Raw genomic sequence first — 11,038 nt, 5'->3', positions numbered from 1 at the left:
GACAGATTCGAAATTCAAATGTAATATTTTTTTATAATTAAGTGTAACAGTATTTATGGCCAGACTAAGTACTTATATATTGAACTAGCAGACAGATTTATTATCCAACATAAAATAATTTTTTAATAAAGACTTACAGTTCCTGAGATTAACGCGATCAAAACAAACAAATAAACGCTTCAGCTTTATAATATAAGTCCGAATTTGTATTTGAATGAATTCCCTCGATGAACACAACATATTGCGCTATGAAACTGACATTATTTAATAAAATATATCGAACTCACTTTTTCTGATCGACTCTCAGCTGCTTTGCACTAGATACAGTCCCTTGTGATTTAAGACCAGATTTACCACCAGTAGCTAAAAGAGCGGAATCACCGAGAACAAGACGTCTGTGATTGTTGGAGTCACTGAAATTTATTTATGATCAATTAGCTAACAAACTATTTGAAACAATTTGAAAAAGCGTACAAAAAATAAAAATAATAAACATAAAGAACAAAATAAAAAAAAAAAACAATTATACCTCGACATTCGTTAATTACTACGAGAAAAAACACCTGTAAAAACAACAAAAAAGTTAGAAAAAAAATGAAGAATATGAATTAAAGAAAAAAAAAGCAAAGAGCTAATCATCATAATTGTGTTCGATTATATGATTTCTTAAATGGAAATTATATTAAAACGTAACTTACTTAATAATAGAAGCGACAACATGTCTTCGTAGTGCAGAGCTAGGGCGTTGCGACGGTGGCGCCACCACAAGGGTTTTGACAAGACAACGTTTTCGATAGGGAAATGCAATTTTATCCACACCAATGTACTCGAAAGCACGTCTCGACAGATCGCCTGCAATTGTTCTACCCCCTATTGGCCCTCCTACCATCCCACCTTCCTCATCACCCTCCACTTCACACACAAACTGGCGCATAAATGACTCTCGAACCTGTGAAATTATAGTAATCATTTACTTGAAACTTTATCTGTAATAATATTATAAAGCTGAAGAGTTTTTTTTTTGTTTGTTTGTTCAGTTGAACACGCTAATGTCAGGAAATACTGGTACGATTTGAAGAATTCTTTCAGGTTTGGATAGCCCATTTAATGAGGACGGCTTTAGGCTACATAAGGCTACTCTGTAAGTAAGACCGCGTGGCCCAGCTAGTCTGCAATATAAATAATGTCAACAAATTCACATTGCATACCTTTGGCAAATTGAAGTCTCCAGGAACTTTATGCAACTTGGTCATTTGAGGACTATCAGGGAATTTTTCGAATATTCTCAATCTGAATGGTAGAGTTTCTTTAATTTCAGCGCTTTGTTGTCTGTATCGTAGCTGTTTAAGTTTTTTAATATCTTCATCCAGTTCTAAGTTGTCGAGAATAACAGCTACGAAAAGCGACAGCACGATCTGAAATTAAAAGTTCAAGTCAAATGTTGTCACTAAAAAAATATTTTAAAAAATCTACTAAAGGTTTAAATATGTTATCTTACCAGCGTAACAAATAAGTGGTACAATATAAAATATATGGCAACAAGTGGAGTAAGTGTTTGGCTTGTCCGCACCATTGTCTCGTCCATTACTTCCACCCAGGCTTCTTGTGTAAGTATTTGAAACATAGACATGAATGCCTGTAAAAATATAAATTTTCATATGTATTTATCACCACTTACAACAACCTAATAACGTACATTGCATTCTTGTTTTAAAAGTTAATTTTAAATTATTCCTTACCTCAGGAAATGTTTCGAACTTTGTGAACTCACAAAGAAAGCAAAATAGTTGCATAGATATCGATGAACTAATGATCAACAAGCACATGGTGAATATAATAAGACTTCCGAGTTTTTTTCCAGGTCCGAATATTTTGTAGACAAATCCTTCTAAGAGCGGGGAAGCTTTAATCAACCTTACAATACGAAGAACCTAAATAAGAATGAGTAATTACAAAGAGAATATGTATAATATAATATCCCATTACATGATAGTATAGAATAATGGCCTACTTGAAAATATGTGAATCCAGACATGTATAGTTGCGGTATTATGTGAATTGTAGTTCCAATTGCTAAAAGCAACTCAAATTTGTGTACTGAATGTTTGAAATATCCCTTCCATCCAAGGCACCATATTTTCATTAAAGCTTCGAAGTCGAGGAATATTGTGAAGGCAATCTATAAAATTTAAAGAAATATAAATATTTTAATACTTCAATAATAGACGACACTTATTTTAAACAACACACAGGCTACCACAATACGAAAAACACATTTTATATTAAACTTGAAATTATACATTTTCCATAAATACTTACTTCAATATAATAGTATTTTTCGTAGAAGAATTCTCGTGGGTTGTCATCATGCTTGAAATCCATTGTAGCTGTTATTATCCCATTGGCTAACACAACACCCATGACTAAGAGACGAAAGTATGCAGATTGAAGCAGTTTGTGTAACATCTCTGGTGCAGTTCCTAGAAATACAGTTACATACTAAATATTTATTTAAATTATGACTAAATTACACTGAAAAAGTGTAAGGTGCTTTAGGACTGCCTTGTGAGACGTAAAGTAGCAGCCTGACATTTTTTATTTTGTTATGTATGCAATATTACCTGAATGTTTATTCTCATCTATTGTAACCAATTTCCAGCCGTTATCATCGCCAGTAAAGAACTGTGTAGTACTGCCTTTAGTAATGGGATTTCTTACACCCCACATTTGTTGGAACTGAACTCTTATCTCATTAAATGTTTCCGTGATCACAGCTATGAAAACGTTTTTGACCAGCCAGGCTAGGAAGAATATCATAGTACTGTAACGAAAATAAAAGTCACTTTTTATGGTACACTACATTCACATATATCTACAATTAATGATACATTTATGGTGAAACTACAACCCTTTTGTTTTCAATAACTAGCGGTCCGCCCCGGCTTCGCCTATGTTACACATATAGTCTAAAGCCTTTCTCAATAAATGGGCTATCTAGGACTGAAAGAATCTTTTAAAACGGACCAGTAGCTCTTGAGATTAGCACGTTCAAAAAAACAAACAAACTCTTCAGCTTTAAAACATTAGTATAGACAAAAATATAATAAGAAAAATTTTATGTGGACATCCACAAAAAAGAAACAAAAACAAAGTTTGGCAATTATGGTAAAAATCCTCGAGAACTCTCCTAAAGTACAACTTTTTGCTGGTGATTAATATTCATTTTTAAGGCTGTATATGAGGTACATAAACATGATATGTTTTAGCAACATTTATTGTATTGTTGATCAAGACTTACTATCAATTTCATCCTCTAATAGCAGATATTTCAAGAAAAATAACAAGAAATAAAACTAATAACAAGAATTCTGATCGCAAAAAATTCTACACAAACCTGAAGTAAAGTGCTGATCTCCATGTTGGTAAAGAATCAATTGCCCTGTACATAATAAACACCCAGCCTTCCTGAGAAGACGCTTGATAGACAGTGAACAAACTGGTAGCTGAAAAAACATTAAAGCCAGATTAATTTAGTGTGTCACATGCAAGAGCAGATAAATCGTAAAATTAGTTAAGCTTACCAAATTCTTCAAATCCATTAAATCCCATAATATATTTTGACAAGTGTAATTTTATACATTTCATCCCTTTTGAACACTGATACCCAGAGTTCGGTTCTGGAGAACAAAATGTATCAGGTATTGCTAGAGAGTTGATTGTTATCTCACTGAAATAAATATAAATTTTTCATTAGATACTGAACTATATTCCAATCATGCAATTGTAATAAAAAAAAATTCAGAGTTCACTCACTTTGGATTAGTATCATTCCTTACACAGTGATGTGTTAATTCACCAAAAAACTGAACACCCAATAAACTATATAATGACATGAAAAATAAGAAAAATAGAGTAACATTGTATATTTGTTGGCTTGATCTCCTGCAAACCAAAAATAATGTTTGTTATTTACTTGTTAAGTTAGTTGCAAAGTAGAAATATACAAACATAGAAACATTTACTCACTTGAAAATTTGATTAATTCTTGACTTTGGCATGGAGAATTTTAAGAAAACCCTTAAAAATCTTATCATAATAAGAGGCCTTGGTGCTCTTAAAATACTTAAATAACTATATCTTGGCACAATTCCAGTCAGCTCAAACATTTGAAGTAACACGGATACCCACAGAAAAAAAACCATAGAGGCATCAAATTGGCACCAATGATCTTTTAAATAGGCAACATCACCCTAAAACGAAACGAATACCTATAATTACTCAATCATAAATATAGTACCCTATACAATATTTATTATTATTTTATACATTGTAAATGGAATTTGAAGTCAAAATGATTTCCTGCATGCTCATCTGGTCTAACATCAACCTATAGATTTTAAGGCTGAGGTCCTCACCCCTAAGCCAGCACTATGAGAAAGTTGAAGAAGGTTAATAGAAAAAGATACAAACCCTTAAAATACCTCGTATATGCATTTTGGCTATCATTTCAGCAGTAAATAAAAGTGTTACAGAACAATCCACTGCAAATGTGACTGTCTGCATATATGGATATTTTTCAAATGTTTTTGGTGTATTGAGGGATACTGACATTAAGCTCAAAAGAGCACAAAACCTTAATATTCTTCGAACCCATAACTGAAAAAATAATCAAGAATATTAATGATAAATTCTAGTGAATTCAAAAGATAAAACAATTAAAATTTATTTACAATTGATCAAAAATTAAACATTTGGTTTTGTAATTACTTGCTTAAACCAACTTAAATAAATAAAGCTCTGTTTCAAACATGTAAAATTAAATCTATATCTATACTAATATTGTAAAGAGGAAAGATTTGATTTTTTGTTTGTTTGTTTGAAATGCTCCGAAACTACTGGACGGATTTAAAAAAATATTTCACCATTAGAAAGCTGCAACTTCCTTGAGTTGGCTATAAATGTACCACAAGCAAAGCCAGGGCGAACTGATAGTTAAAAATAGACTACTAATTTTTATAATAAGCAAGTGTTTTTTATTTTTCAATTGAAAAAACCTAATCAAAATGTGTTCTCAAATATAATTTAGATTGTTGATTATTGACATAAATAATAGTTTATATGCTCAAACTCTGTAATAATTTATAATTTTTTACCTTGTTCACCCATTCTATATCAGCACTTTCATTTAATGATTCTTCTGGGCCATAATCAGCCAAAACTGGCTCGCCCTTAAGGCTTTGTTTTCTTCCTAACATTTTTATATTTTTGAAAATAATTTTTGTGGTTTTAGATTTACGTCTTATATCAAAAATCCACTTCCTTTAGAGAGGTATAATAGTTATCACTACAGACACAGTTATATTTCCAACGGTGCATAATTTTAATTTTTGAACAAATTAATAAAAAACTGATGATTTAATAAGATTTATAGCTTTATAAAAATGAAATTTATAGCTTTTGGTTGGGCTGTATTTTTATGATTGATATTTGAAATTTGAAACAAACCGAATGAAAGTTTAAAACAGCTGATGATAAAATCAATTGACATGTTATTGATTTTCCTTGGCCTGCGTTCATGAACATAACCACAAGTACTGTATCAATATTTTTGAATTGGTTCATATATATCATATTCATAGATTATTTGTAATTTTAATTGATGAACATATTTACAGCAATTGATAAACATATTTCATAATGATTGAACCGATGCATGCATTAGTGGTGAAAATGGTTGCTCGGGGCCTAATTTCAATGTATCATTGACTAAAAAACTACTGAGTTTACCGTCTATGGATAGTGGCTACTGTCTACTGGTAACCAGGCAACGGTTTGTTTACCTCCGAACTCTGAAGTTGTAACTTTTAAGTTCAAAATACATTAATTTAACTGTAGGCAGAAATAAATATTTACAATAGATTTTTACTTAACAGTGATAGATTGCATAGAATTAAGGATAAGAATTGAAAAAACATATATTTTAACATAATGTTTATATACATGAGTAAAAAAGTAAGGGATGTGAACTATTAAACTCTCGCTATGTACTATTTTATATTTTATTTTTGTTTCTGCTATTATGTATGTATTTCGATTACTTTTATATCTAAAAATCTTTAACATTTTCCAGATTGCTATCCCAAAGCAGTCAAATGTAACGTGTTTATCATGGAATCAATCTTCTGGATATATTGCTGTAGGTGGAGAAGATGGAATGCTAAAAGTTTTAAAGTTAGAATCAGGTGAGCTTAAAAAAATTTATCATACCAATGGCATCAATTAAATACAAATAAACTATGAATATAATATATAATAACCAATTTGAAATTATTTTGAACTCAACTAATTGTTTTTTACAAACAATAAAATTATTTAAAAGTGAACTAAGAGTGACTATTATAAAAACACTAAGATCAATATAATGGCTGAAGTTTCTGCAATGGTATTAATAACATAATTTTGTGCACTTATTTTAAGAAATATTCCAATAAAAACTTAGACTTAGTATCATAAAAAATTTCAGGAGGTGGAGGGAATTTATCTATGAATTTAAGTCTAGATGGACATACTGGACGTGTTTGTGTTGCAATATGGAATGAAATTTTTCAAAAACTTACAACTAGCGATGAGCATGGAGTCATTATTGTTTGGATGTTGTATAAGGTAAATTTCTATTACTTCTTGACCTGTACATAATAAACAGCTCTGTTTACATTTTTTTTCTAACTGATATCTAATATCCTAATCAAAGTGGAGACAAATCCCACACGCTAATGAATTAGTTAATTTTCATAATTGTAGGGTTCCTGGTATGAGGAAATGATAAATAATAGGAATAAATCAACAGTGAGTGGAATGGCCTGGGGATCAGATGGCCAAAAAATATGTATAGCCTATGAAGATGGTAAGACTTTCAAATAAGAATCAATTAGTGTAATTAACCTTAAATGTTCTATATATTATGTGTGCCTTCACACACATTAAAAAACTATTCCCCATACAGTAAAGTTATATAAGTAATATATAACTATGTAATTATAACATTTTAACTTTTTTCAGGAGCTGTTATTGTAGGCTCAGTTGATGGATCAAGAGTTTGGGGTAAAGATATAAAAGGTCCAGGTCTCAATGCTGTGCAATGGTCACCAGATAACTCAACTTTATTATTTGCATTATCTAATGGAGAATTGCACCTTTATGATGATCAAGGAAACTTTATTGTAAGTTTTGAACTGAAATTGTTTTATATACAATTTTAGTGTAAAATTTATTATCAATTATCATTTATTATTAACTCTATTCTATTGACTTTTCTATAATATACCTACTAACATTACAAATGCGAACGCCTAAACCACTGAACTAATTTGGATGAAAACTGGTAAAGAAGTATTTTGAAAAAGGATGTTGGATAGTTTTTTTTCTCAGAAATCCCATTGGAACGAGAACTATGTGAGGTAATCCCCGAGACGAAGGAAAATATAGACAATGTTACCTTCATTACACTGGCAAAAAACTAGTATTAAATAAAACCATTCATATCCATAATATTAAAGTAAATATTCTATAATATATGCATGCAAGTATAATATATGCATTCCTGAAAGATAAGCTATCAAGGATACAATTTTATTTTATTATAGGATTATTTTATTGTGGGAGTCGAGCACGCTTCGGCACGAATTGGGCCAGCTCGCACCGGGGAAGTACCACACCCCCACAGAAAACCGGTGTGAAATAATAGCTTGCTATTGTGTTTCGTACGGTGAGTGGGGGAGCCGGAGGCCCATATCCTTTTCCTTACCTTTCCCAGTCCTTTCCTTTATTCCTCTCATCAATCCTTTCCCATTCCCTTCCCAATTAAAGTCGGCAGTCCATTTGTAGAGGCGAAAGGTCTGCAATTGACCATACGCCTCTCCAAATGTTCATGGGCGGTGGTAGCGCTTACCATCAGGCGACCCATCAGCTCCATTGCCGACTATGACATAAAAAAAAAAAAAACAATGTACAAATATCTATGCATGGATCTGCTAACTATAATTTTGTGTATATTTTTAGATGCCAATTGCATCTAATAGTGCTTCTAATGGAATGGACATAGTGGCAATGGACTGGTTTTCAGGAAAGGCACCAATTAATAGACCTGTACTTCTGATTTGCTATAAAAGTGGCCTGATGTTGTTGATGAAAACTTGTACTGAAGAGGGTATGTGTGTACCATAATGCTGATGTGGTGATATTATAACCCCGCCATACTCTGTACTCTGCATAACAGAGCTAAATGTACTTTGATACAGTTACTTCAATTGGATTCTTCCTTTTCCTGGCTAGACCTAATTTTTTATTTAAAATTCATAATTTCAAGAGTTTTCCTACCATTCTGAAGTGTACTGTTGAATGTCTTAATTTTTATTCTCTTTTAGAAAGTGTAATGGTAGAAACAAATATGAAGATAATTGATTGTCATTGGAATCATAATGGAACAGTCATTGCTGTAGCTGGGTGCACACAAGATCAGGCCAATGTTGTACAATTTTTCAATGCTTATGGCGAGGTATGCCTACATATACGAAATAACATAATTTGATTGGTCGACATTTTAGTATAGAAAATGGAATTTTAAGATATGATCTATTGTTCATCTTTAAACAAGGATTTAATTTATATGCATTTGTGATTGACTCTCTTAAGCTCTTTGTAATGTGTAAAGAATGTTTTTTTCAAAATTTTAAATTTTCAAGCATTCTACAGTGTACATTAAGCTGTTAAATCTTTGAGATCACTATGTGTCACTTGAGTAATAAAATATGTAGGATAACGTAAAATGTGTGTTGTATATTACACATACAGATGTATAGAATTCCAAAACCGCATTAAATATATTGCTTTTTTTTTTAACTTATTTTTAGCATATCAGAACGCTCAGAGTGCCAGGAGGTGCAATGCGTTCATTGTCTTGGGAACATCATTCGTTAAGACTTGCGATTGCGGTTGACTCGTTTATTTACTTTGCAAATGTGAAACCAGATCACAAGTATGCTTTTTATGGGAACACACTTGCCATTGTGTCGGGGACGGAAACCGTAACGTTTTGGGATACAGTTACACACCAGGTTATACATATTTGTGATTGCTTTCTTCCTGTTACAATTCAGAAATTCATCTTAAAAATATCTGTTTTTTTTTATTTGTTTTGTTTAGACTTGCCCAGTTCTAGTCTGTTTTAGCCTTTAAAATAATCGCTTCACGATTATAACTTAAATATGTGTTATTATATATGGATTCACATTTTTCTACATTGTAATTATGACTGTATAAAGTAATGGATGCATTTCAGTCATGGTTAAATCATATACCTGATGTCAGTGACATGTGTGGTGTGGACGAATATTGCATTATAGCCACCTCAGATTCATTAATAATTTTGAATCAACAAGGCATTCAGTGTGATGGTGAGTTATTGACAAGTTTTATTATTTATTAAGTAATAAATTTAATTATTTCTTCCGTTCTTTGAAGTGTGATATATAATTTTAAAGCAGTGATTAGCTATAATGTAGGTTACTGAAATGAATTACAAGAAGGCTACTGTGACGCTAAAAAACTCTGATAAATGGTTTATGCTTATTTCAGCCAAAACAATTTCAATACCCATATCTTACGTAGCTATAAACAGCAAAGCAATCGCCGTAGCTGCTTCCAAGGAGACATTTTTAATATGGAGATTCTCAACACCGACTCGACCCCGTGAGTATATAATTAAGTAATGTATATTTTTGTGACCTCCTCAATCCCTGAAAGTGGAAATTAAAGAGACTTTTTTTCAATGTCATATTACTTTCACAGGTATCACAGAACAATTTTACCATCCAGATGGGTCGACAGTAACATCTGGAGAAGCCGGTTTCCATGACGACACTATTTGTTGTATATCTTGTTCAGATAGTCATTTACTAATTGGAAGGGATTCTGGCACAATCCTGCTCTTCTCATTGGTTAACTTTAAAAAAATTACCCAGATCAATATGAACACTAAACCTTACAAAATGGGATTGAATTCTAATTCAAGGTACATAGTTGTATTATTATCAACTGAAAATTTCATAATCGGTTATTTATAGCTAAAACACTAAACGCAACTTATTGTATACGCCTATTTGGTGCCGTGAAGAAGTCTTCATGAAAGTATTGAAGAACCGCTGAAAAATGTTAGGGTGGTACAAAACAGAAATCGCTTCTTTACTTTCGTTATGGCGGCCTTTGAAACGTCGGAAGTGTATGGCCAATATCTTCCGTGGACGACTCAATGATAATTAATAGCTTAGTCTACTGACTAATATTTTGTTTTTCGTTGAAATAATGGGGTGTCCACTACACGGAAAATTTGTGCAATACGCTCCTGACCATTTAAAGTAGGTTAAAATCGAGTCTAATGGAGTCGTTTACATACAAATATGTAGGTGAAACTAATAAAAGCATGTTTAAAAAAAAACATTCTAAATCTGTACACAAACTTTTAGTATCTGTCTAGTAATAACAGTTTTAATCAATTGATAATCTTCCAGCAAATTCTTCATAATAGACCAGCCGGGGTGCCTCTACATACTCGACACGGACATGTCTAATAACATTAGTATAGGGCAGTCCGTGCGTAAGGACGTATGGAGCGCGCTATGGGCGGCGGACAACGCGCAGATGCTGGCCGTCGCGGAGAAGGCCAGGCTATACGTGATGCGCGACCTGGAGCCCGAGGAACCGCTCACGATGCAGGGCTATTTGTGTGCTTTTAAAGTAACTTGACTCACAATCGCCTATTAATGTTTTTACATTATTTGTCCCTCATTTTAATCGCACTGTGTTATAAAAAATATTTAGTATCTATTTCAATAACTGTATTTTTGCAACAAAACTGCTTGAGTTAATTCCATAACTCCGTGAGTTATTCAACCGCTTGAGGTGATTCTCTGTATTTCATAGGGAAATGATGTCATTTGGTCTCATTTTAAAATTTGTACTAGTCTCTCCTCAGCGATGTCGG

General features: G+C 32.3%; 2 protein-coding genes across 2 annotated transcripts in view; one reads left to right on the top strand and one right to left on the bottom strand.

Annotated features, from left to right (window-relative positions):
* The window catches only part of LOC119833775 (sodium leak channel non-selective protein), a 16,205-nt gene extending 10,688 nt beyond the window's left edge, over positions 1–5,517 (bottom strand). The window contains exons 1-14 of the mRNA XM_038357988.1: positions 5,154–5,517; positions 4,471–4,656; positions 4,027–4,250; positions 3,814–3,942; positions 3,582–3,727; positions 3,395–3,503; positions 2,622–2,821; positions 2,320–2,480; positions 2,012–2,179; positions 1,740–1,931; positions 1,499–1,636; positions 1,209–1,415; positions 699–949; positions 288–413 (exon numbers count right to left, since the gene is read on the bottom strand). Of these exons, the coding sequence (XP_038213916.1) occupies positions 288–413; positions 699–949; positions 1,209–1,415; positions 1,499–1,636; positions 1,740–1,931; positions 2,012–2,179; positions 2,320–2,480; positions 2,622–2,821; positions 3,395–3,503; positions 3,582–3,727; positions 3,814–3,942; positions 4,027–4,250; positions 4,471–4,656; positions 5,154–5,255 (2,339 nt within the window). The 5' untranslated portion in view covers positions 5,256–5,517. The remainder of the gene's footprint in view (positions 1–287; positions 414–698; positions 950–1,208; positions 1,416–1,498; positions 1,637–1,739; positions 1,932–2,011; positions 2,180–2,319; positions 2,481–2,621; positions 2,822–3,394; positions 3,504–3,581; positions 3,728–3,813; positions 3,943–4,026; positions 4,251–4,470; positions 4,657–5,153) is intronic.
* Positions 5,518–5,822: 305 nt separating this feature from the next.
* LOC119840137 (WD repeat-containing protein 35) overlaps positions 5,823–11,038 on the top strand; it is a 10,078-nt gene continuing 4,862 nt past the window's right edge. The window contains exons 1-12 of the mRNA XM_038366653.1: positions 5,823–6,012; positions 6,131–6,242; positions 6,524–6,663; positions 6,802–6,904; positions 7,060–7,220; positions 8,059–8,206; positions 8,424–8,554; positions 8,910–9,113; positions 9,338–9,452; positions 9,634–9,747; positions 9,847–10,069; positions 10,566–10,791. Coding sequence (XP_038222581.1) covers positions 5,989–6,012; positions 6,131–6,242; positions 6,524–6,663; positions 6,802–6,904; positions 7,060–7,220; positions 8,059–8,206; positions 8,424–8,554; positions 8,910–9,113; positions 9,338–9,452; positions 9,634–9,747; positions 9,847–10,069; positions 10,566–10,791 — 1,701 coding nt within the window. The 5' untranslated portion in view covers positions 5,823–5,988. The remainder of the gene's footprint in view (positions 6,013–6,130; positions 6,243–6,523; positions 6,664–6,801; positions 6,905–7,059; positions 7,221–8,058; positions 8,207–8,423; positions 8,555–8,909; positions 9,114–9,337; positions 9,453–9,633; positions 9,748–9,846; positions 10,070–10,565; positions 10,792–11,038) is intronic.

The sequence above is a fragment of the Zerene cesonia genome, chromosome 1, assembly GCF_012273895.1.
Source record: "Zerene cesonia ecotype Mississippi chromosome 1, Zerene_cesonia_1.1, whole genome shotgun sequence".
Lineage (NCBI taxonomy): Eukaryota > Metazoa > Arthropoda > Insecta > Lepidoptera > Pieridae > Zerene > Zerene cesonia.
The sequence above is the reverse complement of the archived record's forward strand: the minus strand, read 5'-3'. Positions and strand labels throughout refer to the sequence as shown.